Source organism: Leucoraja erinacea, unplaced genomic scaffold (assembly GCF_028641065.1).
Source record: "Leucoraja erinacea ecotype New England unplaced genomic scaffold, Leri_hhj_1 Leri_882S, whole genome shotgun sequence".
Taxonomy (NCBI): domain Eukaryota; kingdom Metazoa; phylum Chordata; class Chondrichthyes; order Rajiformes; family Rajidae; genus Leucoraja; species Leucoraja erinaceus.
The window spans coordinates 5,713-31,225 of NW_026576820.1; the positions used below are offsets into that span (position 1 = coordinate 5,713).

At 46.4% G+C, this 25,513-nt stretch overlaps 1 protein-coding gene across 1 annotated transcript in view; it reads right to left on the reverse strand.

Moving 5' to 3' along the window:
* Positions 1-22,016: 22,016 nt before the first annotated feature.
* Positions 22,017-25,513, reverse strand: part of LOC129694978 (SUN domain-containing protein 2-like) — a 39,567-nt gene continuing 36,070 nt past the window's right edge. The window contains exon 17 of the mRNA XM_055631716.1: positions 22,017-24,402. Within this exon, the coding sequence (XP_055487691.1) occupies positions 24,289-24,402 (114 nt within the window). The 3' untranslated portion in view covers positions 22,017-24,288. The remainder of the gene's footprint in view (positions 24,403-25,513) is intronic.

Genomic DNA, 25,513 nt, shown 5'->3' on the forward strand with positions numbered 1-25,513 from the left:
ACATGCACAATACGCCAATCCTCAGGGACTATTCCCGTTTCTAATGACATTTGAAATATTTCTGTCATAGCCCTGGCTATTTCTACACTAACTTCCCTCAATGTCCTAGGGAATATCCTGTCGGGACCTGGAGACTCATCCACTTTTATATTTTTCAAAAGTGTCAATACTTCTTTTACTTTGAAACTCATAGTATCCATAGCTACACTACTAGTTTCCCTTACCTCACATCATTCAATATCCTTCTCCTTGGTGAAGGGACCGAAGAAAAAAAATGGTTCAATATCTCCCCCATCTCTTTTGGCTCTGCAGATAGCTGTCCACTCTGTCTCTCCAATGGACCAATTTTATCCCTCGTTATCCTTTTGCTATTAACAGCTGTAGAAACCCTTTGGATTTACTTTCACCTTACTTGCCAAAGCAACCTCATATCTTTTAGCTTTTCTAATTTCTTTCTTAAGATTCTTTTTACATTCCTTATACTCCTCAAGCACCTCATTTACTTCATGCTCCCTATATTTATTGTAGATCTTCCTCTTTTTCCGAACAAGATGTCCAATTTCCCTTGAAACCAGGGCTCTTTCCAATTTTTACTGTTTCCTTTCAACCGAACAGGAACATAAAAATTCTGTACTCTTAAAATTTCCCCATTAAATGTCCTCCATTTCTCTTCTACATCTTTCCCATAAAACAAAATGTCCCAGTTCACTCCTTTTAAATAACTTCACATCTCATCAAAGTTAGCCTTTCTCCAATCAAAAATCTCAACCCTAGGTCCAGTTCTGACCCTCTCCATAATTATATTGAAACTAATGGTATTGTGATCACTCGTGCCGAAGTGCTCCCCAACGCATACCTCCGTCACCTGTCCCGTCTCATTTCCTAACAGGAGGTCCAGCACTGCCCCTCCTCTAGTAGGTACCTCTAGGTATTGCTGCAAAAAACTATCCTGCACACATTTTACAAACTCCAACCCATCCAGCCCATTTACAGAATGTGTTTCCCAGTCTATGTGTGGAAAGTTGAAATCTCCCACAATCACTACCTTGTGCTTACTACTAGTATCTGCTATCTCCTTACATATTTGCTCTTCCAATTCTCGATCTCCATTTGGCAGTCTATAATACACCCCTATAAGTGTTGCTACACCTTTCCCACTTCTCAGTTCCACCCAAATAGCCTCCCTAGATGAGCCCTCCAATCTACCCTGCCAAAGCACTGCAGTAATATCTTCCCTGACTAGCAATGCAACACCTCCACCTCTTGCCCCTCCAATTCTATCACACCTGAAGCAACGAAATCCTTGGAATATTTAGTTTCCAAACACAGCCCTCCTGCAACCATGTTTCACTGATCGCCACAACATCATACTTCCAGGTGTCTAAACAGACACTAAGCTCATCCACCTTTCTTACAATGCTCCTAGCATTAAAATATGCACATTTAAGAAACCCCCCCGCCTCTTATTCTCTGTTTATTTCCTTTTTCTTCTTTCTCCTTTTGTGTCCGAGTGCTTCCCTTTTCTGCTTCCTGCATTCTGAGGCAGTCTCCACCCAAAACATCACCTATTCATGTCCTCCAGCGATGCAGCTTGACCCACTGGCTTACTCCTGCACCTAACCTTAGCCTACATCTGGCAAATCATGAAAACACACACCTCCAGATTCACGGGCAGTTTCTTACCAGCTGTCATCAGGCAACTGAATCATCCAACTACAACCAGAGAGCAGTACTACCTACCTATTTGGTGACCCTTGGACTATCCTTGATCAGACTTTGCAGGCTCTATCTTGCACTAAATGTTATTCCTTTATCATTTAAAAAATAAATAAAAACAAAACGTTATTCCCTTACCATGTATTTATTCACTGTAAATGGTTCGATCGAAGTCTTTTAAATCCCCAGCAGCACGTTCTAGACACTCGTGACCCTTCGTGTTAAAAACTTGCCTTGCACATTTTAAAACTTTGTTCCTCTCATAAAGCTATGCCCTCTTGTATTTGATTTTTTCCCCAAATGGGGACAAAAATACATGACTACTTACCCTATCTATGCCTCTCATCTCTGGCCTTAGTCCACCCATCTGCCAATTATCCCCTCCCCCTCTCACCTGTTATCCATCTATCATCTGCCAGGCTTTGTCTCACCCCAAACATTTCCCCAGGTTTTTCACCCCCACTACAATTAGTCTGAAGACGGGACCCACCCGAAAAGTCTCCTATCCATCTACTCCAGATGTTGCCTGACCCGCTGAGTTACTCCTGTACTTCGTGATTTTTGTAAACCAAGAACTGCAGTTCCTGTAACTGTGCATAACGTTTATTACTGGGGCAGCAGAGGCAACTCATACAAACTCGGTAAAACTGATAGTTATTTCCTGGTGGACAAATATAGCCACATGTCTCGTTCCTGTGGGGGGGGGGCACGGCAGCTTCAGGGGTAATAACGCAGCGCACATGATCACAGGTCACCACTCGGCCTGCGGCAGATTCCCATGCCCCAAGTTGAGGGTTGGTGTCCTGAGACCTTCATCCATCCACTCGGGCCGCAACTTTAGTTTTGTACAGATCAGCGTTGCAACGGCAGTGCAAATTCCTGGGTTTGAATCGGTTTCCATTGATTCAGTAAGTCCCGCTAAAGATGTGCAGAACACACAGGAGTTGGTGCAATGACCTTGGGGACACCCCGCCCCGAGTTGGTTAGTTCTGGCACAAACGGGAAATGCAGGCTATCTGTAATTGTTGAATTCAGCATTGATCGCTGAGGATGCAATATGTCTGGACAGACATGTGGAGGCACGGTGGCGCAGCTGTAGAGACATTAGTAGTGATCTTTCAACAACCACTAGCGTTAGGAGTGGTCCCAGACGATTGGAAAATTGCAAATATTACTCAGCTGTTCAAACAAGGAGCAAAATAGAAGAGTGCAAACTAGAGCGGTTGTAGACACAAATGCTGGAGTAACTTAGCGGGACAGGCAGCATCTCTGGATAGAAGGAATGTGACGTTTCAGGTCGAGACCCTCCTTTCCCCAACCGCTGTCTTTCCCTGCTCTCCCGCCTCCTCCACACAACCCCCTTCATTTCGCTCACACTCAAAGATTATAGAGCTCTGCTATAAGATCTTTGCTCACACTCCCCTCCCTCCTCTGCTCACATTTTCCCATATTCTCCTCTTCCCGCAATAATGCTACTATCCCCCGCCTTATCGTTTCGCTATCTCCTGCCTCTCATTTCCCCTTCCTTCTTAATCCCCCTCCCTTTTCCCTTTCCTTCCCTCCACTCTTTTCCTTCCCCTCACCTCCATTCCCCTCATCGTCTTCCACTCGCTCCCTCCATTCCCTCCCCTTCCCCCCAGGTGCCTCCCTCCCTCCCTCTCACCTACACAATGGCGCCGAGTCCCGGAGCCGCAGCGAACGGCAGCCAGGTCGAGTCAGGTCACGTGACGGCGGCGGGCGGGCGGGCGCTCGGACAGCGGTTGCTTTTGGCGGGAGCGGCCGTCGACGGCGGAGGCGCCGGTTGTCAGTTGTCATCCATCATCCATCATCATCCATCCCGATTGACACCAACATCCATCATGCATTCACCTCGCTCCCAAAGCTCATGCATTTTATCCTGAACCTACCCTTCACGGCAATGATTTACAGGTGAGTTTCGATGTTGATTTTTCAAGTCCAAAGCTTTTAGACTCCTGCTTTATTTTGCCCAAATTACTGGCACCTCATACCGAGAGAATTTATTGCAGAACCGGAGAAATGGGGCAGGGTGTGTGATTGTGATTATCTTCATCATTTTCCCCCTGGCATTCCAGACGAAGTATTCCTCTGTTACCATTTTAAACCTCGGCAGAGATTTAAGCTGCTCCAGAGCAAAACACAAAGCGCTGGAGGAACTCAGTGGGTCCATTTGTATCCCCTTTAGAAACATCGAAAATAGGTGCAGGAGGAGGCCAATCGGCCCTTCGAGCCAGCACCGCCATTCATTGTGATCATGGCTGATCGTCCCCAATCAATAACCCGTGCCTGCCTTCTCCCCATATCCCTTAACTCCTCTAGCCCCAAGGGCTCTATCTAACTCTCTCTTAAATCCATCCAGTGACTTGGCCTCCACTGCCCTCTGTGGCAGGGAATTCCATAAATTCACAACTCTCTGGGTGAGAACGTTTTTTCTCACCTCAGTCTAAAATGGCCTCCCCTTTATTCTAAGACTGGCCCCTGTTTCTGGTCTCGCCCAACATTGGGAACATTTTTCCTGCATCCAGCTTGTCCAGTCCTTTTATAATTTTATATGTTTCCATAAGAACCCCCTCGTCCTTCTAAACTCCAGTGAATACAAGTGAACTCTTCTAAACATCCTTCTAAACTCCAGTGAATACAAGCCTAGTCTTATCAATCTTTCCTCATATGACAGTCCCGCCATCCCAGGGGTCAATCTCGTGAACCTATCAATCACAAGGATGTCCTTCCTCAAATCAGGAGACCAAAACTGTGCACAATACTCCAGATGTGGTCTCACCAAGAGTCAAGAGTCAATTTAATTGTCATTTGGACCCCTAGAGGTCCAAACGAAATGCCGTTTCTGCAGCCATACATTACACACAAATAGACCCCAGACACAACATAATTACATTTTACATAAACATCCATCACATAGCTGTGATGGAAGGCCAAAAAAAACTTATCTCTCCACTGCACTCTCCCCCCCCCGATGTCAGAGTCAAAGTCAAAGCCCCCGGCTGGCGATGGCGATTGTCCCGCGGCCATTGAAGCCACGCCGGGTGGTGCGAGGTCGCACACCGGGTCTTGGTGTTAGAGCCCCCGGTGTGTGCTCGCAAAGTCCCGCGGCCATTCCAGCCGCGCGGGGCGGTGTAGTGAGGCCCCGCTCCAGGAGCTCTTCAACTCCGCAACTCGGGCGGGAGAATTCGCCGTTGCAGGAGCCCCGAAAAGCGGTCTCCCTCCAGGGATCCGCGGGCTCCCGGCGCCGCCGTCCGCAGACCCGCAGCAGCAGCCTCCGACTCAGCGGCATCGGCAGCAGCAGCAGCAGCAGCGGCAGCGCTCCTCCACCGCTCCACCCGCTCCGGTCTCGGCCAGCTCCGCGACGGCGACGGTGAGTAGCACCAGAGTCCCCGGCTTCTTCCTGTTGGAGGCCGCTCCTCGTTGCGGCCCCAACGACAACGGAAACCCGACGAGAAAAAGGTCGGGTCTCCAGTGCAGGGAGAGATTTAAAAAGTTTCCCCCACCCCACCCCCACCCCCCCATACACACACCCCAACAAAAAATAACAAAAACTACATTAAAACACAGACAGAAAATAATAAAAACGCGGACAGACTGCAGAGGCCGCTGCTGGCCAGAGCCGCGCCGCCTACCACCAGAGCCCTATACAACTGCCGAAGAACTTATTTACTCCAATAGGGAGGTTTCATGGCAGTCGGGTCACGACCCATGACCCGTACTGTTGCTACGCTACTCCAAATGGATTACACGCGATGAACTGCAGGTAGGCACTTACCATTGTTTCCAGCGTAGTGGGCCCGTTAAAACCCGCTGAAATTGTCAATTTTTGCGCTGTAAATAATTATGGATATCGGGATAAGCGTGAGAGAAGACATTTAGCATACTTCAGAATTCCAAAAGTGAGGAGAAATGACGGAAGATAGAAACGAGAGCTCAAGGGACAACAACAGCCAGAGTGCTTGGCGAACATTGGCCGTTTGCTCACTGCATTTCATCAAGTAAGGCATTATTTGTGTTTTTTCTTGATTCCTTTGGCATCTAAAAAGTTTCAGAAGTGATAAATCTGGCTGTAATTTTTTTAAATCGCCCATGGTTCTCGTGGGTTTTTACATACAAAATGAAAACGCATCTGAAGAAAAATTTACAGCCAGATTTATCACTTCTGAGAATTTGTAGATACCAATGGAATCAAGAAAAACACAAATAATGCCTTACTTGATAAAATGCAGTGATCAAACACGATAAGTCCCAATATTTTCAATGTTCACCAAGCACTTTAGCTGCTGTAGTCCCTTCAGTTCTTGCTTCTCTATACCTTCATTTCGCTTCACTTTTGGAATTCTAAAGTTGGGTGCATGTCTCTCACACTTACCCCGATTCCCACAATTTTTTTCAGCGTAAAAATTCAACATTTTGGCGGTTTTTAACAGGTAGGAAAGTACCCGTTTCTAGCATTAATAACATATACCGGAAGTGACGGATGTCTTCCAGTTGGATTTAGCGGCTCCGTGCGCCGAGCCCTATGACCCAGTGTCCTTCCGTGCAACCCCCCTATATTGAAATCCTCTTGTTATGAAGGCCAACATCCCATTTGCTTTCTTCAGTGCCTGCTGTACCTGCACGCCAACACCCAGGTCTCGCTGCACCTCCTCCTTACTTAACCTAACCCCATTGAGATAATAATCTGCCCCCTTGTTTTTGCCGCCAAAGTTGATAACCTCACATTTATCTATATTATAGGGGGGTTGCACGCAAGGTCACCGGGTCTTGGGGCTTGACACACAGAGCCGCTCAATCCATCTGGAAGACATCCGTCACTTCCGGTATATGTTATTAATGCTAGAAACGCGTACTTTCCTACCTTTTAAAAACCGCCAAAATGTTGAATTTTTGCACTGAAAAAACTGAAAAAAATTGTGGGGGTCGGGGTAAGTGTGAGACACATGTACCCAACTTTAGAATTCCAAAAGTGAAGCGAAATGAAGGTATAGAGAAGCGAGAACTGAAGGGACAACAGCAGCTAAAGTGCTTGGTAAACATTGGCTGTGCAGATATCGGAATTGAAAATATTGGGAATTATCGTGTTTGATCACTGCATTTCATCAAGTAAGGCATTATTTGTTTTTTCTTGATTCCTTTGGTATCTTAAAAATTCTCAGAAGTGATAAATCTGGCTGTAAATTTTTCTTCAGGTGCTTTTTCATTTTGTATGTAAAAACCCACTTGGGAACCATGGGCGAGTTAAAAAAATTACAGCCAGATTTATCACTTCTGAAACTTTTTAGATGCCAAAGGAATCAAGAAAAAACACAAATAATGCCTTAATTGATGAAATGCAGTGAGCAAACCGCCAATGTTCGCCAAGCACTCTGGCTGTTGTTGTCCCTTCAGCTCTCGCTTCTACCATGATTTCTCCTCACTTTTGGAATTCTGAAGTAGACTAAATGTCTCGCACGCTTATCCCGATTTACATAATTAAATACAGCGCAAAAATTGACAATTTCAGCGGGTTTTAACGGGCCCGCTACGCTGGAAACAATGGTAAGTGCCTACCTGCAGTTCATCGTGTGTAATCCATTTGGAGTAGCGTAGCAACAGTACAGGTCATGGGTCGTGACCCGACTGCCGTGAAACCTCCCTATACTGCATCTGCCACGCATCTGCCCACTCACTCAACCTGTCCAGGTCACCCTGCAACCTCCTAACATCCTCTTCTCATGTTCACACTGCCACCCAGCTTTGTGTCATCCGCAAACCTGCTAGTGTTGCTCCTAATTCCCTCTTCCAAATCATTAATATATATGGTAAACAGTTGTTGCCCCAACACCGAGCCTTGCGGCACTCCACTCGCCACTGCCTGCCATTATGAAAAGGACCCGTTCACTCCTACTCTTTGCTTCCAGTCTGCCAACCAATTTTCTATCCATGTCAATACCCTACCCCCAATACCAAGTGCTCTAATTTTAGTCCCCAGTCTCCTGTGCAGGACCTTATCAAAGGCTTTCTGAAAGTCTAGATACACTACATCCACTGGCACCCCTTCATCCATTTTACTTGTCACATCCTCAAAAAAATCCAGAAGATTAGTCAAGCAGTCAAGCATTTGCCAAGAATATAAACAAAAGGAATTTAAAAAGTAGGGTCTGAAGGCAGTATTAGTTAAATAAACAATCACAGCTCTGAGAAGGTATGGTTAGGTGGATTGTCAAAATGAGGCAATATAAGTCATAGGCTAATTGGGACCCGTTGGGTCCCAGCCACACAGGAGGCTTGGACCCCCAACGCAACCCATTCCCTGATGCGATATTCCACCACTCATACGTTCCCCAAACACAACCCGTTCCCCCAATGCAATATTCAACCACTCACCCATAGCCCCTAACTGCGCAGGTGCGGCTGATGGGTTCCCGTTGTCCACCCTCATGTGGCTGATGGGTTTCCCAGATCCACCCTCATGCCCCCCCCCCCCTCTTGCCCTTCTCCCCCACGCACACACTCGATCCCCATTCAACCACCCCCTATCCACTCTTAGCGGCTCTACGGCGGCGCAGCCATTCACCCCCATTGGGTTCTCATTGTGACGGGCACGGCAAGTAAAAAGGGATTTTTTAAAGCTTAAAATGTTAACACCTCTGAAAATATAACAACAATTTAAATGTTAAAGATGAGATTTATTCAGTCCATTCTTTCTTGTTGGTAGCCAAAAATGCTGGAGAAACTCAGCGGGTGAGGCAGCATCTGTGGAGCGAAGGAAAAGGTGACGTTTCAGGTTGAGATCCCTTCAGACTTTCTTGTTGCGTCTCTTGTTGTGTTCTGCAGCCGGTGGGGGGAGCGCCTTCAGCAGGGGGACAGCCACTGCTTCAGGCAGGGGCTGTCGGGGGGACAGTGGTGGGGAGCTGGTGGGGAGAATCCTGCAGCTGGGGACTGGACTGCTACAGGCGGGGGCTGGTGAGGGGGGAGCGTCCTGCAACGGAGGAGGGAGACGACTTCAGGAGGGGGCTCTCGGGGACAGGCTTCGGGCAGGGGCTGTCGGGGGCCGGCTTCAGGAGGGGGCTATCGGAGGGCGGGGGGGGGGGGAGCGTCCTACAGCCAGGGGAGGGGGACCACTTCAGGCAGGGGCCGTTGGAGACGGGGTGAGAGCGTCCTGCAGCCGTCGGAGGGGGACGGCCTCATACAGGGGCTGTCGAGGGGTTGTGGGGGAGAGCAGGGTATCTTGGGGGAGGGGGGGCAGGAGCTAGCGAGGGGGATCAGAGGGGAAGGGCCTGGAGCTGACGGTACGATGTGGACTGACAGCGGGCACTGGTCGCTGGACGTTCTCCGCCAGGATCAGATTCTCTGTTTTCCGTTTGGCGACATTTACTGTGCAGGGCTTTTATCTGGAATATAGGGCTCTGGTGAGATCACATCTGAAGTAACACGACATCTACTCAATCTTTGATATTGAGAACAGCTGTCTTCCTAAACTGCCATTTGACCTATTTTAAGATAATTTACAACAATGTTTAATAGTGAGATTAAACGAGTACTTACCAGTACGAAGTTTGATCTGTATTTTATGAGGAGTTACGATGAGGGATTACGTGAAGAACCCACCCAGCGCGCAGGTGCGGCATACTTCCAAGCAGCGGTGTGGAATCACAGATAGACACAAATTGAAGTAAAGATAGTAAAGATTAATGAGACATCAGGCCGAGTTTGATCTATACAATGAGGGTGGGAGCGGAGGGCACGTAATCCCTCATCGTAACTCCTCATAAAATACAGATCAAACTTCGTACTGGTAAGTACTCGTTTAATCTCACTATTTTACTTCGGAGTCACGTGAGTGACTACGTGAAGACTTCAAAGGTCTGTGATTTCAAACCGTGTAACAGTTATATCACTCACTGCCGAAAGATCATCGAGGGAGGAAGTGGTATCTAAAGACCAACGAATTTGTTAGTTTTAAACAACAAATGTTTATTAACAACAACAAAAAATAGCTCCCCTGGGCTTTAAATTATAAATTTGCGGTTTCTAAAATTCTCTCCGCAAAGACGTCCTTCTCCATCAGCGGTTTGTGGTAGAATTTTTGGAATGTCGATTCCCTTGACCATCCCGCTGCACTAAGGATGTGGTCTAGGGGAACCTGCATCCGATCCGCCGCTGACGTGGACGCTGCCCTGGTTGAATGGGATTTAAAAACATCTGTGTTAATCCCTGCCGTATTAAGGACCTGTTTCAACCATCTGGATATTGTCTGGCTGGTAACCCGTCCAAAAGGCTTTTTATGGCTGACCCATAAGGCTTTCTCTCTCCCTCTAAGAGTTTGGGTTGTGTCTATGTAATCATAAAGGTGGGTCACCACACACAGCCTAGGTTCTGGAGGGTAAGCCCGGAAAATCAACGGGGAGTTGGATATACCTGGCCTGCTCTGTTTAACCAACCCCGGCATGGTAAAAGTAATGGAATCTGGGGTGGTCACCATGTGGTCCAGACTTAACTGATGCAGCGACTGAACCCTCTGAGCAGAGACAAGCGCCATGAGCATGAGGGTCTTGTAAGTGGACTGTTCCAGGCTCAGGGATCCCACCGGAGGCCAACCTCGAAGGTGTGACAATACTACACTAACATCCCACACATGGGTGTATCTAGGTGTAGGGGGTTTGGTGTTATAAATCCCTTTAAAGAGTTTGATAACCAGAGGGTGGGATCCAATACTATGCTGTCCTGTGGGCATAAGGTATGCGGACAGGGCGCTCCGAGCTGCATTGATGGCACTGTAGCTCATCTTTTGGTCATGGTGCAGGTGGGCCAGGAACTCCAGCACATCCGTGATTGAAGCCGTCTTGTAAGATGTCCCTGCTTTCAGGCAGTACTGTTCCCATTTCCTGATGTAGGTCAGGTACTGTTTCTTGGTGGAAACTCGCAGGGATGCCGACATGGTGGTGATTGTTCTCTCTGATAACCCCAATCCCTGGTAAGGTCTGTTCAGAATCTGGAAACCAGGAGGTTCAATTTTTGATGGCATGGATGACTTATGCCAGTTACCGGGTGAGTCAATAATTGGGGGTGGTTGTGAAGGACCATAGGTGTCTCTACCACCATGTCGTGGAAAATTGGGAACCATGGTTGGGTAGGCCAGTCGGGTACGACCAGAATGCCTGAGGCTGAGTCAGCTTGAATTTTCTGGAGTACCCGACTGATGAGGCAGAAGGGAGGGAAAGCATAGAAAAATAAATTTCCCCAATCCAGCGTGAAGGCATCTACCGCTGCTGCCTCTGGGTCTGGTTCCCAAGCCACATACATGGGTAGTTGGTGATTTAGTCTAGACGCAAACAAATCTATATCTGGCGTACCATATTGCTTAACAATTCTAGCAAATAGTTTCGGGTCCAACATCCATTCGATGTTGTCGTTGAATTTTCGTGACCTGGTGTCCGCCACTGCATTTAGCTTGCCTGGTAAATAGGCAGCTGATAGCCAAATATGTCTCTCGACACACCATTGCCAGATTATAGTAGTCAATTTGTCGCATGATACTGATTTTATGCCACCCATGTGCTGGATGTAAGATACCGCCGTTGTGTTATCAATCATAATCCTAACATGCACATGCCGCATATCAGATGCATATGCTTTTAGCCCATAAAAGGCGGCGAGCATCTCCAAGAAGTTAATGCCCAGTGTTTGTAGTAGCGATGCCTCTGAGTTAGTCCATCTGCCACCTGTGCTGTCTATAGAGTTAGTAGCTCCCCAGCCTAAAGCACTGGCATCCGTTGTAATGGTTATGTTAGGATTGGCGACGGCGATAAGACTGTGACTGTGCCAAATGTTATCCACCCACCACTGAAGTTCTGATCTGGCTTCAGCGGGTAACTCCATTTTACGGTCATAATGCCCCCTATTAAGACGTAATGCATGTGTCCTTGCTCTTTGCAAATTTTGATAATGCAAGGGCCCATATTGGGCAGCCGGGAATGCTGCTACTATAGTACCAATGACTCTGGCTACGTGCCGTATCCTTGGTTGCGGTGTTGCAATTAAATGGTTACAGGCTTCTGTAAGTGTAACTTTTTTGTCTCTAGGCAGAGTGACAGTCATATGGATAGTGTCAATAGTGAAGCCTAGGTAATCCATGTTAGTAGTAGGCTCCAATATTGATTTATCTGGGTGTAGAATGAATCCCAAAGTTTCAAGGAGTTGTTTAGTGGCTAAAACTCCTGCGACAGCTAGTTCCCTTGTTCTCCCTAATATGAGAACGTCGTCCAGATAGGCCACGACTAAATGTTTTTGTTCTCTCAATTTTTTCATGGCCACTTTAAGAATTTTTGTAAATAATCTGGGGGCTGTCGTTAAACCATTGGGCAATGCTCTATACTGCCATAGCTGGCCCATCCAGATAAATTTCAGATATTTGTAATAATCCTTATGAATGGGTACTAAATAGTAAGCATCCTTGATGTCTATGCTTGCCATGTAGTATCCCTTGGAGATCAGTTGTCTGGCAGTGACAAATGTCTCCATTTTGAAATGTTGATACTCAACAGACTGATTAAGTGACGTCAAATCAATAATAATACGACATCCACCATCTTTCTTGGATTTCAGAAAAATATTCGATACAAATTCCTGCGGCTCGTGTGTGGTCATTTCTATGATGCCTTTAGCCACGAGCCTGTCTAGTTCAGCTTGTCCTTCTACCTTCTCTAATTGTGAGGGAAGGAATACCCTTTGGGGCATGTGCTGAACTGGCGGTTCTATGCCTGGTTTGAATTCAATTTTGTATCCACTGATGCTGTTGAGTATAAACCTGTTGTTAGTAAGGGAGCACCAAACATGCTTGAAGAACCTCAAACGCCCTCCTGTTAACACAACACCCTTTGTCTGTGCATGTTGGCAGGAACCAGACCCACCTACCTCCATGTTTATTTGTGGGGGCGTTTCCGATGGGTTTGGCCCGAGGGTGTCCGTGTTGGTGCTGCGGTGGGGCGGCGCATCTTCCCACGGCTCCGCCCTGGGCCCCGCTCTAAAAAAGAGCTCTGGGGGTAGTGGGAGGCGGTCACCAGGCTTTCACCAGCTCGGTACCTACTGGTGGATGCCGAGGCGTGCTGCCAACTGGGTGTCTTCACCCTGCTCGGTCCTGGCGCTGCCCTCATGAGGCCTACAGGTTTGGCCGCCTCTTCCAATTCTTTGAGTTTCTTGGCCAAGTCTGCTCCAAATAGCAGCGCCTCCCGTTCCGGCGCTGGAGCTTTGCAGAGGCCCGCGTATTTGGGATTGAGGGCAGGCCTGATGTTATCCCGCCGTAGGCTGTTGAGCTCGTACGTAGTGTTGCACATTAACGCCAGCGCATCCTGCTGGGGTATGGAGAGCTCTTCGTTACCGACGGACCGAGCAAAGGCGGTGATGGCTGCAGAGTGGAGCTTCAGGACCCGCTGCATTTTTACCTCCTGAGTCCTGATCTGCTGCCCCAGCTGGTTCCATATTTGCCCGTTGACAGTTTTCACCCGCAGCGCCTCGCAATTTTCTGGCGCTGTATAGGTGTCAAGGGCCTGCTGAACGACCTTCTCCTGCAGCGGCTTGTTGGAAAGCCTATTGATACTGGCCGCCATTCTAGGTGGTAGTACCATCCCGGTCGTTGGGGGCGCTGCGTACCGACCGACTACACCCAGTAGCTCTTCTTCCAGCTCGCCCGGCATACTTATGTTGTCGTCCGCCTGCCCTTGTGATAGGCCAGCCCAGTCCTGGCCTCCCTTACTGCCCTCGAACAGAGAGGGTACAGAAGGGTGTGGCGATGGTATGGAGGAGGCCAAAGCCCGTCCTCCTTGGAGATGCCTAGCCTGCATCTCCTCATTGATCATCTGCTCCAGGAGCTGCCTCATGCAGCTGATGCGGGCGTCTCCCCGTTTCGCCGGTGGAGAGCGTTCCCGTTCCTCCGACGAGTCGGAGGACACCGGCCGGTCCGTTTTGCGGGTTGCCTTCCTCCCTGTGCGGGGCGTCGAAATCGGCGGCACAGGGAGCGGCTCGGTGTCGGGTGAGCGGGAGCGTTGAAATAGCTCCTCCGCTACTGGTGGCTGCCGCCCAGATATAGACCCCTCCTCGGGTGGAGTTGGGCAGGCAGTCCTTCTAGCTGGTCGCTTTCTGGTGGCCATAATTTTCTCACCGTTGAGCGACTCTGTAACACAAAAAGACACTTACCTGAGGTCCTGTCTTTATGCTGCCGCTGGAGAGCCTGGCTCCAGCTGCTGCCGCTGTTGCACTGCTGACGTAATGCCGCGCCTGCGCGCTGGGTGGGTTCTTCACGTAGTCACTCACGTGACTCCGAAGTAAAATGCCATATCCTCTTGATATTAAATTAAAGAACATGCTTTGGTTTAATTAATTTAAAGTGAATAATCTGAAATGTGCCCTATTTGGTGAAGTTTTACTTTTTGCACGCTTACATTTAAAACTAGTTATTTTTTTAATGTAGTCTCCATGTCTTTGGTCGAGTTGAGGGAGTTAAATCACATTGCAGTAAACTGTAAATAACAGTGCATACTCTTTATGAAGATTTAAAGCATAATAACAAGCTATCTTTAACTGTTCTACTTGTGTATAAAAATAACTGCAAAAAAATAATTATCTTGCCATGTGTGAATGAGAGTTCTTACCTGCTGAAGTGTCAAAATCTCTGGAATGTAGGAGTTCATAGAGGTATACATACAAAATTATGTTGGTGTCTAATAACTAGAAGGGAAAGGTCTAAATGGGACCAGAGAGGCATCAGTGTGTACACAGAGTTGGTGGGCATGTAGAACAAGCTGCCAAATCATCTGGTGGTACATGGTTTCAAACTTTAATATCTTCTGCTTGACAGGAGAAGGAAGTAGAGAGAATGACGGGAGAAGAGTGATACTTGATTATGTTGACTGTTTTTCCGAAGCAGCATGTAGATGATGTTTATGGGGTGTGGGAAGGCTAGTTTGTGCAATGGACTGGACTGCATCCTTAACTTTCTGTAATTTCTCACGGTCTTGGGCTGAGCAGTTCCCTAACTAAGCTGTGATTTGGCCCAATGAAATGCTTTTTGTGGTGCCTCTGTACAAATTGGGACGAATCATTGGTGACACGTTGAATTTCCTTCATTTTTAGAGGAAGTAGAATAGGACAAATTGTTCATGATATTCACATGCTGGGATTTGAAGCTCTCAATCATCTCCACTTCAGCACAATTGATACAGACTGGGGTGTGCTCTACACTGCTTCCTGAAGTTGATGACCAACTCTTTTGTTTTCTTGACGTGGAGGGAGTGATTGATATCTACCACACCACTGATACCACTAAACTCTGCCTCCTCATAATTTCAGATCGAGTAGTGGTGTCATCTGTAAACTTAAAGATAGAGTTAGAGCAGAATTTAGCCACAGTCATGAGTGCACAGGGACTGAATTAAGGGTCTTAATTCGCATAGAGGAAGATTTGCTTCTTACTGACTGTGGTCTATGGATTAGGAAGTCAAGGATCCAATTGCAAACGTGCTGAGTCCTACGTCCAAGATTTTGCTTGAAATCATGGTGTTGAATAAATAAAGGGGAAATAAATGGGGCACAAGAAAGAGGGGGAAGGAAGAATTTAGTTAGTTAGGTTGTAAGCTACCTACACAGAATAAGTGGTACTGTTCCTCGAGTTTGTGTGAGGCATCATCCTGGCAATGGAGGTAGCCTAGGACAGGTGTGGGAAGTGGGGTTAAAATGGTCAATAAACAGCCTTGGTAGACACAGTGCAAGTGTTCAGTGAAACTACCTCAGCCTAGTCTACACTTGATCTCGCCAATGTACAGAGACGACTTTGGGAACACCAAATGCAAATGAGGTTACAAGTGTACGTAAACCTGTTACACCTGGAGGACTGCTGGAGTCCTTGGACAGATGCGTGGGAGGAGGAATAGGGACAGTTATTACATTTCCTGCAGTTGCTGGAGAAATTACCTGAGGATGGTCTGTTTTGCTTGAGAAGGGATGAAACAGTGCTGTCTCTGCGGAAAGGAGCGAGGACGGGAAGATGTGAATGGTGGTGGGCTCACATTAGAAGTTACGGAAATGTCAGAACCATGTGTTGAAGGACGACGACCAAGGGAACACTATTCTTGTTCCGTCTGGAGGGAGGTGGAGCCAGAACAGAACTGCGGGACACAGATGAGATGCGGCTGAGGTAGCCATCTATGACAGCAACGGAGAAACCACGTTTACTAAAGAAAGATGTCTGAGAATGGAAAGCCTCATCTTGGGAACAAATGTGGTGGAGACTGAGAAATTGAGAGTAATTGATTGTGTCTTTGCAAGTGGCAGGGTGGGAGGAAGTGTAGTCTATATAACTGAGGGAGTCAGAGGTAATTAAATGAGTCTGCCAATACGTGTCACTGTTTTTCCAGGGACTGTGGGGCCAAGATGATGGCGTCTATCTTGAACCTGTTGCAGCAGTAGACAAATTGCAATGGATCTAGACTTTGGCAGGCTGTAGTTAACATAAGATATGACCAACCTATCAAAGCACTTCAGGATAGTGTTTGTCAGACCCATTAATCATTAAGGAATGCCTTGTTTCTCTTTGACATCAGGAAGTTAGTGGTTTTCCGAGAGCAGATGAGAACCACACATTGGCGTTGAAAGAATTCACAAATGTCCGTGCTTACTCCTGCTGGTCCACGAGGACATGGCCAGGAACTCTATCTCAGCCAATCACTTTATGTGGGTTCACACTCAGGGAGGCCCAGCTGACGCCTTCTACGATGTCTGTGGACAAAGGTGCAACCAAGGCTATTGGGGTAGGTCGTGGTGCCCGCCAGAAGGTTCATTGGTTGGCGGGATCTCGCCTGAAGGCTCAACGGGACCAGGAACCAGCCATAAGGATCATATGGGCCCACTCAAAGACCTAGCAGACGGTGGAACCATGAGGGAGCTGGAGATGTCGGGCACTAGGAGTGGGCCAGAAGGGGGGTGAACCGGGGCAATGCCTCCAAGGCCTTCAAGATAGGGTGCAGGAGGCGCCTCCGGAATACAAAGATGACTGGGCAAGGAGAAAGGGATGTTGGTTCGCTGGAACTGCTCCAGTACATCGAGTGAGCGGGGCCGATTAGAGTTTGAATAATATCAACGCCTGCAAAAATTCAGTGTAATTTTCATACCTGGTTGATGTAGTTTTTTTTAAAGTTACAGTACCTTACAATAAATTGTTTCAAGCATACCCGGTTCTAAATGCAGGAACATTAAGATGGTTACTGATGTTACAAACGGCTATAAAATGAATATAATTTCAAAGTGAAATAGGAGATTTCCGTGGAAAGAATATTTTACCAAAATACAAGGTGAGGTCGCTGCAAAATGCTCACTTAAAACAATACGCCGTCAACTCAGGATTGTTTCTTAGCCCTCTGACAGGTGTGTCAATCTAACCTTGTAGCTCGCTGTTAATCGATTCATAGCTATTTTCATTCCTGGTGCGTATCGAACTTCTCCAAATGTAAACGCTTCAAGTTACGCTTCTTGTGTAGTGGTAAGGGGGGGGGGGGGATGATAGGATAAAATACCATATATTTGCATTTATATATATAGCGATCCTGCTGCGAAATCTTTGTCGAAAGTTGTATTTTATTTCAAAGTGGGAATTGGAAGATGGGGACAGAGATGCTACACATAGATTTTGATAGGAAGGAAACGTTACAGCAGCTGAGTAAAAGATAGGTTCAATGAAGATCGGGCGAGGGGGATTGGGGTGGGATCAAAGTATCTATAGCTGGGACTTGCCTAAATGAGAACTGAGATGGATCAACCTATGGTACATGCTCCTAAATTAAAAAAACAAATGTTCTTTAAGTACTGAAGAAGGGTTTTGGCCTGAAATGTCACCTATTTCCTTCGCTCCATAGATGCTGCTGCACCCGCTGAGTTTCTCCAGCATTTTTGTGTACCTTTGATTTTCCAGCATCTGCAGTTCCTTCTTGAACACTTCTTTAAGTACTGTTGTTTCTGGGATGGAATTACTGATAACAAATAATCTAAATTCTATATTTTGTCATAATGTCACTGAAACAATGGCATATTATGTGATATTTATTGAGATAGAAAGATACAACTGAGTTTGGGCAAGATATTACCTTGCAACATTCTGTTTGTCTGATTATTGTGAAATGGAAATCAGAAATTATGGGAGGATTACATAAAACTACAATTCAAAAGTAATGAATATACAGAGTATTCTTATTTCCATTATGAACATACAATAGTGATATAGCACACCAGGTCCTACTACGGTAAACTCACGAGCTACTACGGGATGACAACGTGTTAAAAAGTATCAAATTTTTACATCCTGAGTATATTTTACATGTGGACATTTTTCAACATGTTGAAAAATCTTCACGAGTTACCACGTTTCCCGAGTGCCGTTAGCGCTAAGAAATGGCATGTTAGCTTTTATAACAAGAGGAATCGAATATAGGAGCAAAGAGGTCCTTCTGCAGTTGTACAGAGTTCTATTGAGACCACACCTGGAGTATTGGTATTGGGAAGGACATTTTTGCTATTGAGGGAGTGCAGCAAGTTTAATTCCCGGGATGGCGGGACTGTCATATGCTGAGAGAATGGAGCAGCTGGGCTTGTACACTCTGGAGTTTAGGAGGATGAGAGGGGATCTCATTGAAACATATAAGATTTGTTAAGCGCTTGGACATGCTAGAGGCAGGAAACATGTTCCTGATGTTGGGGGAGTTTACGAATAAGGGGTAAGCCATTTAGAACGGAGATGAGGAGACACTTTCTCTCACAGAGAGTGGTGAGTGTGTGGAATTCTCTGCCTCAGAGGGCGGTGGAGGCAGGTTCTCTGGATGCTTTCAAGAGAGAGCTAGATAGGGCTCTTAAAAATAGCTGAGTCAGGGGATATGGGGAGAAGGCAGGAACGGGGTACTGATTGTGGATGATCAGCCATGAATGGCGGTGCTGGCTCGAAGGGCCAAATGGCCTGCTCCTGAACCTATTGTTTATTGTCTATTGAAACGTCCCGAGCTCTGACATACCTGCTACGTTTATTCTACGTGTTTAACACGAGTTTTGATTTTTTTTTAATGTCTGGAGAGCTCTTGGGTGAACTCGCAAAGTGGGACAGGGCTTCACACCCGCTGAGTTTCTCCAGCATTTATGTCTACCTTCGATTTTCCAGCATCTACAGTTCCTTCTTAGACTTTTGCGGTGATGGCGGCATCTGCGGTTCCTTTCTGTTTCCCGGGGGGGGGGGGGGGGGGGAGTGTCCTAGCCCATGGCGGCTCCTGATAAGTGATATGTTCCCTCTGCGGGTGCTGCCTTGCCCGCTGTTCCTCCAGCACTCTGTATTTTATGTTTGGCTCTGAAGTTGAAGGCGGACCCCCCCTGTGTCTACCTTCAACTCCCTGTCTGTGGTGGCTCAGCGGGACCGGCAGGGGCTCTGGGGAGAGAGTTCTGGTCGAGACCCTTCTTCAGACAATCACAAGTACTCTCACTGACGAGAGTTCAGTTCAATCTGAAGAAGCCTGTACAGAGGGATAGCCAAGTCTATCCCTCATTGCTAGCAGCTGATGGGAAGCGGCTGTAAAGTAGGAAGCAGCTGAAAAAGGACAGCGCTGCTCGGGGGGGGGGGGGGGGGGGGGGATCCTTTCAGAGCGTGTGGGTAGTTTGTCCAGGGGTAAAGTTGCGGGAAGGGCAGGAGGGTTGAGAAAGAGGGGGTCGGCCAGGGATCAGCGGGCGATGGATAGCAGGACCATATGTCAGTGCGAGTAACCTTAATTGATCCCTTGTTCACGGGACACAGGAGTAAGCTCCACTGCCCACCGTGATATTATCCATTACTCGCTGACCCGCTCCGCTCTATGATCTCTTGAACTGGTCCCCTCACTGTTCAGATGGAGAGCACTGCCAGCGGTGAGCGGGCCGGCAGAAGGTGCTGAGATGGCAGTCGGTTTGGCTGGCCGGTGCTTCCCTCCCCGGCCACAATGCGGTGGCGCCCGGAGCACCACGGCAGCGGTGAGTGAGTGTTACTGGCATGAACCCGATCCCCTCCTTCTCAACGCTCCTTCCCTCCTCGCAACTTTACCTCTGGCTAGACTGTGAAAGGAACTCTCCCCCGAATTGTCATGTTACTCACGACACGTGACTCATTTATAATTATTTATTTATATTTCTATGAAAATAGTTCCCAATCAGGCCCCGCACCTCCTAAGGCCGGCACTGCTGATGAGGTGAAGAGAGCAGGTTAAAGCAAAACAGGAAATTTCCTGACAAGGAGTCAAATTAAAATGAAAATTACGGCACCCAAGAGAGGATGTGCAAATATTTGTAAATTAAAATTCAAAGATGTTTTATTTACATACAGAGGAAGAGAATAACTCAGAACTGAGTGCCACTGTGATCCTAAAAGGTTGTGTGAAGGCAAGAGGAAATGGATAAGGTTAATTTAGTGACACTCTTTACAACAGATGATGTTGCTAAGAGGGAAATAAGAAGTGATAAACATTAAAATCTTTAATTTATAAAGTACAGTTTAATCTGACATTATCCGGCCTTGCTGGCAGTTGGCTGCCTAACCACCCACATAAATCTACCTCTCAATGTACGTAGTCAGCCTTTGGAAAAACTAAGTGTTGAAACGGACGTTTAGCCTTCAAAATATTTAAAATAACTTGGACAAGCTTATTTGGATACACTGACATCCTGCTATTGATTTTTGTTCATTCTTAAATATTTAAAAAATGCATCAGACCTTTTCAATTAAATAAAAACTTTAATTTTCGGCAGTGCAAACAAAACATTGGTAATTTAAAAGAGAAGCATAAAAATATAAAAAATTCCTGAATTTATTTAATTATAGAAAAAAAAACATTGATCAAGTAATTGAAGAACTGATAATGTAAATATATACAAACTATATTTAATTTTGATGGTAAACAATGGTAAAGTGGCAAAGTCTTTTTTTTCTGAATAAACAAATACACGTACTTCTGTACATCATCAGGAATCAAACACTAATATAGTTATAGGAAATTAAAAAATGGGGAAGAGGATCAAAATTAAATTTCCAGCCACAAATTCCAATCACGAGTTGATACGGGATTTTATATTTAAGACGGTCAAATTACTAAACAAAACTGGGTATCAAACATTAACAAAATAGGGACAAATAAATTTGAACTTTAAGGGTGGGGACGGATTTACTTTCGTAAAGTTGCCCTGGGTAAACGGGACGAAAAAGATTGTGAACCTATGGACTAGACCAAGTGGGACCCGATGTGCCCCGTTCCCACAATAGAATATTTCACTACACACCCATAGACCCCAACAGGTGTGGCTGAGGGGTTCCCGTTATGACGCGAGTCACGGCAACCCTCTACCAACTGCACCTAGCCATCCCTCTTACTACTCCCACCCTCGTCCATTCCCCCTTATCCCCCAGCACTCCCTGTCTCCCTCATCTTCACCCTCCCTCTTCTTTCCTCTCTCCTCCTCCCCTCCCTCTCCTTTCCCCTACCTTCCTTCCATAACCCATGTCCCCTCCGTATCCCTCTCCACTCTGTCTACCTCCCTGGTTCCCCACTCCTCATCTCCCCCTATCCCACGCCCCCCCATATCCCTCGCCTCCCCCACTGCCCTCTCCCTCTATCCCCCACTCCCTACCTCCCCCACTCCTCTCCATCCTCCCCTTCCTCCCCCACTCTCCCTCCTTACCTCTCCCACTTTCCTCTCCCTACTGCCCTCCTCTCCCTCTATCCCCCTGATCCCCCGCTCCTCACCTCCCCCCTATCCCACTCCCCGCAATGCAAATCACGTGTTTTTAAAATGAAACCTCCCCAGCCCCACAAAGAAAATCACTTAAAAAAAAAACCCGTCAAGCTGGATTTCATAGCCACTCAATCGATCCCATGTGGGGTGGGGTGGGGGAGGCAGCGTCAGATGGGACCTGGACTAATCGGGTCTCGAGCAGGATGTCGGAGCCTATCAATCAGCCCCACGTGGGTGGGGGTGGGGGGTTCGGCGTTGCTCCCAACCTCCCTCTTCCTGGCCCTATCTTCCATTCCCCTCATCCCTCAGCACTCCCTCCTACTCATCTTCACCCTCCCTCTTCTTTCCCCTCTCCTCCCCTCCCTCACCTTTCCATTTCCCTACTCTCAGTCACTGCCTCCCTCCCTCCATAACTCCTCTGCCCTCCCTACCCCTCTCCTCTCCTTCTATCCCCCTTCTCCCCCCACTCCACACCTCTCCGCTATCCCACCCCCCCACAATGAAAATTGTGATTTTTTTTTTGTAAATTAATATTATGAAGTCAGTGTGAATGAAAACGGAAGAATTTGAAAAAGCGGATTTTTTTTAAATGGCAATTTTTAATGTAAATTAAATTCGGGATCCCATTGTGACATCATACGCTGCCAATGGCCAGTGCAAGTGGAAGTGATTTATGGTTTTTGTAAAGTTTAAAATGTGAATAACTTGTAAAATATCCCATCAACCTGAACAAAACTTGCCACAGGACATCACAGGACAATGGTGAGTAAGGTGGGCCAAACATGTAGCTCAATCGTGTACCGTTTTAGGGTAGTTTCGGGATCAAACACTCACACATTTAAACAAACAAGATGGAAGTTTTACTAATATATAGATGATTGTAAGATGAAATCATGGCAGCATCTATCTATATCACTAAAACTCTCATTTTGTTTGTTTTCGAGTCCTGGAAACGGCGCCAAAACGGTACACGATAGCGCTACAATTTTTGGCTCACCTTACTCACCATTACTTCTGGGTGTGCAATAACCACGTTTCGTTCAGATTGTTGTTATATTTTATAAGTTATTGACATTTTAAACTTTATAAAAATCACTTTTCCACTTGCTCTGCCCATCAGCCATGTTACAATTACATCACAATGGGATCCTGAATCTCATTTACATTTTAAAAATCGCGATATTCAAAATAAAATCCGTTTTAAACAAAATCTTCAATTTTCATTAACAGCTGACATTTTTCATTGTGGGCGGGTGGGATAGGGGTGAGGTTTCATTTTTTAAAAACATCGCGATTTCCATTGTGGGGGTTGGGTTGGGGGAAATTTCATTTGGGAAAAAAAAGGCGATTTTCATTATGGGGGGATGGGATAGGGGGGAGGTGAAGAGTGGGGGAGCAGGGGGATAAAGGGAGAGGAAGGGGAGAGGAGTTATGGAGGTGAAGAAGTGAGTGAGGGTAGGGGTGATGAAGCTGAATTTTAGTTAAAAATATAAGAAGATATTAAATTGGCTTCTGGGCTAGCTTACAGCTTATATTGAGTGTCAAATTAGGCTTTCCTCAGGTTGCGGTGTGTGAGATAATAAATCCTATAACATTGTCTCCCAAGTGACAAGCAGAGAGGAGAAGCTAGAGAGATCTCTTTGATGTAAGATGCCATAAACCAAATGGTCTATGTGTATGAGGGACCAAGTGACAGAGAGGAAGCAGCGAAAAAGCTAGGGTGATCTCTTTGGAAATAAAATGACCTAAAGCAAATGGCCAATGTTTTTAGTATATCTTGTACCATTTAAACAAAAGGCCTTTGATGTGATGCATTCTGTGGAAACCTTTTCCTGTACCTCTGACCATGACTAATGTCTGTGGAATGTGCTAAGGGGACAAAGAAAACCCTATTTAAGGCAATGTAATTCTGTTGTTCAGCGAAGGTGGACGGAGGACGGTCAAGTGTCTGCATTGGTCACTTGACTGGAATTCTCCCTCCCTTCCATCGGCCGATGTTAAGTAAAGTTTTGAACTGGTCTACCAAACAGTTTGTGTGGTGTCTGTTTATTAAGAAGCGAACCTGGTTTAGTAGTTAAGAAAAGTAGCTTTTTCAGGGGAAGGGAGAATTGAGGGAGAGAGTTGGGGAAGGGAGGTGGAAAGGGGAAAGGAGGGAGGGTGGAGGGGGGGGAAGTGCTGGGGATGAGGGAATGGAGGAGGATAGGGGTAAAAAGAGGATTGGGGAGGGTTGCCGTAACTCGCGTCATAATGGAGATCTCTGGCATCACAACAGGAACCCCTCAGCCGCACCTGAGCAGTTGGGGGCTATGGGTCAATGGTGGAATATTGCTTTGGGGGATGGGCCCAACAGGTTCGACCTGGTCTAGTTGAAAATAAGTGATAAATTTGAATAAAAGCAAAGTGATGGGTGTTAAATCAAAAAAATATATACTATCTTTGTGTGGTGTACTGGCATGATATTCTTGCTGGAGATCTGAGGTGGGGACAATTCATGATCAGCACAGCAGTTTATTCCTGACAGATACAATGCCCGCATTGATCTAGATTGAAATGTGGTTGGATGTGAAGCTTCAGATGCAGAGAAAGTAAAAATTGGCAAGATATGTAGGGTAGGGTTGTAGAGCACGGTGTAGAGTTTGGTCGGGTTGTAGTAGTTAGCTGTGTTGAGTAGGCTTTTGTTGTTAGCAGTGTTGAGGATTGTGCAATAAAGTGACAAAACAGTGAATACAGTGAAAATCCAGAATCATAGTTTGAACGCCAGTCTGAGCACGGGGTAGCCGACTTCCAGAATTACATCGCTGGATCTCCGTGGACACGGAACCGGTAGAGGCATGTGTATTCTGGATGGCCCCAGTTCTTATGCACCCGCAGTTCGATGACTTTGTATGCGGGAGCATCTTTATTCTACAAAGCAAAAGAACATGATGACAGATCAGGGAACCTGTGCTTCAGTATGAACGTACTGTAGGCAGGAGTGAAGATGGATTATCCACAAACCAGACTTGAAACATCCTGCTGATCATGGATTTCAGGACATTCTATTCAATTACATACAGCATTGATAACAAGCATTTTGTCATGGAAAAGGTAGATGTTTTACAGAGGTATGAGAAGAACATGGATCTCAAATTACAGCAGGAAATACTAGGAGCAACAGCTTTATTCCATGTAGCATTGTGGATGGGGAGAGAACATGCTTACTTACACAGGCTTGCTTTGTGGCAACTGACAAATTGTGAATAAAGTGGCCAAGAAAAATAAACTTCTATCCTGGAAAGATAAAATGCTGGAGTAACTCAGTGGGTCAGGCAGCATTCCTGGACCTGCCTGACCCGCTGAGTTACTCCAGCATTTTGCGTCTTTCTTTGGTAAACCAGCATCTGCAGGTTCTTGTTTCTACAATCTGTAATCTGGTTTCATTATTGGTTTAGCAAGTTTGAAACATGTAGATGCTTCAAGTAGATCAGCCACTGATCCAGCTCTCCTCGGTTTTCCCTATCTTTGCACCTGAAAACATGTTTATTCTAGACCAGATTGCATGAATGGTCAATTAAAAAAGGTATCTCTGCACACCTGCTGCCTGACCCGAGTATTTCTAGCATTGTGTTTCAGTCCTCCATCACCTGCAGATTTGCAATTTTTTATTTTTAACTAGTCATTTGTTCCAGTCAATACGATATTTGCAATAATACGAGCCTGAAGAAGGGTCTTGACCCAAAACGCCTCCCATTCCTTTTCTCCAAAGATGCTGCCTGTCCCACTGAGCATTTCTTTCTTACACAATGTGCTATTTGCAAATCACAAACTTCTGACATACTTGCCAAACATATTTAATCTTTAGCAAAAGACAAATGTGAGAGAACTTACTGACAGTCCATCTGATCCCTTGGGTCAGATCTTACAGCCAAGACCCATGAGCATTACTGAAGGGGGCTGCAAATCTGTTCAGTTGAGAAGGGATCAGCTGCAAGCAAGATTGGGGAAAGGGGGTTGGACAGGAATCTACAATAGGGCC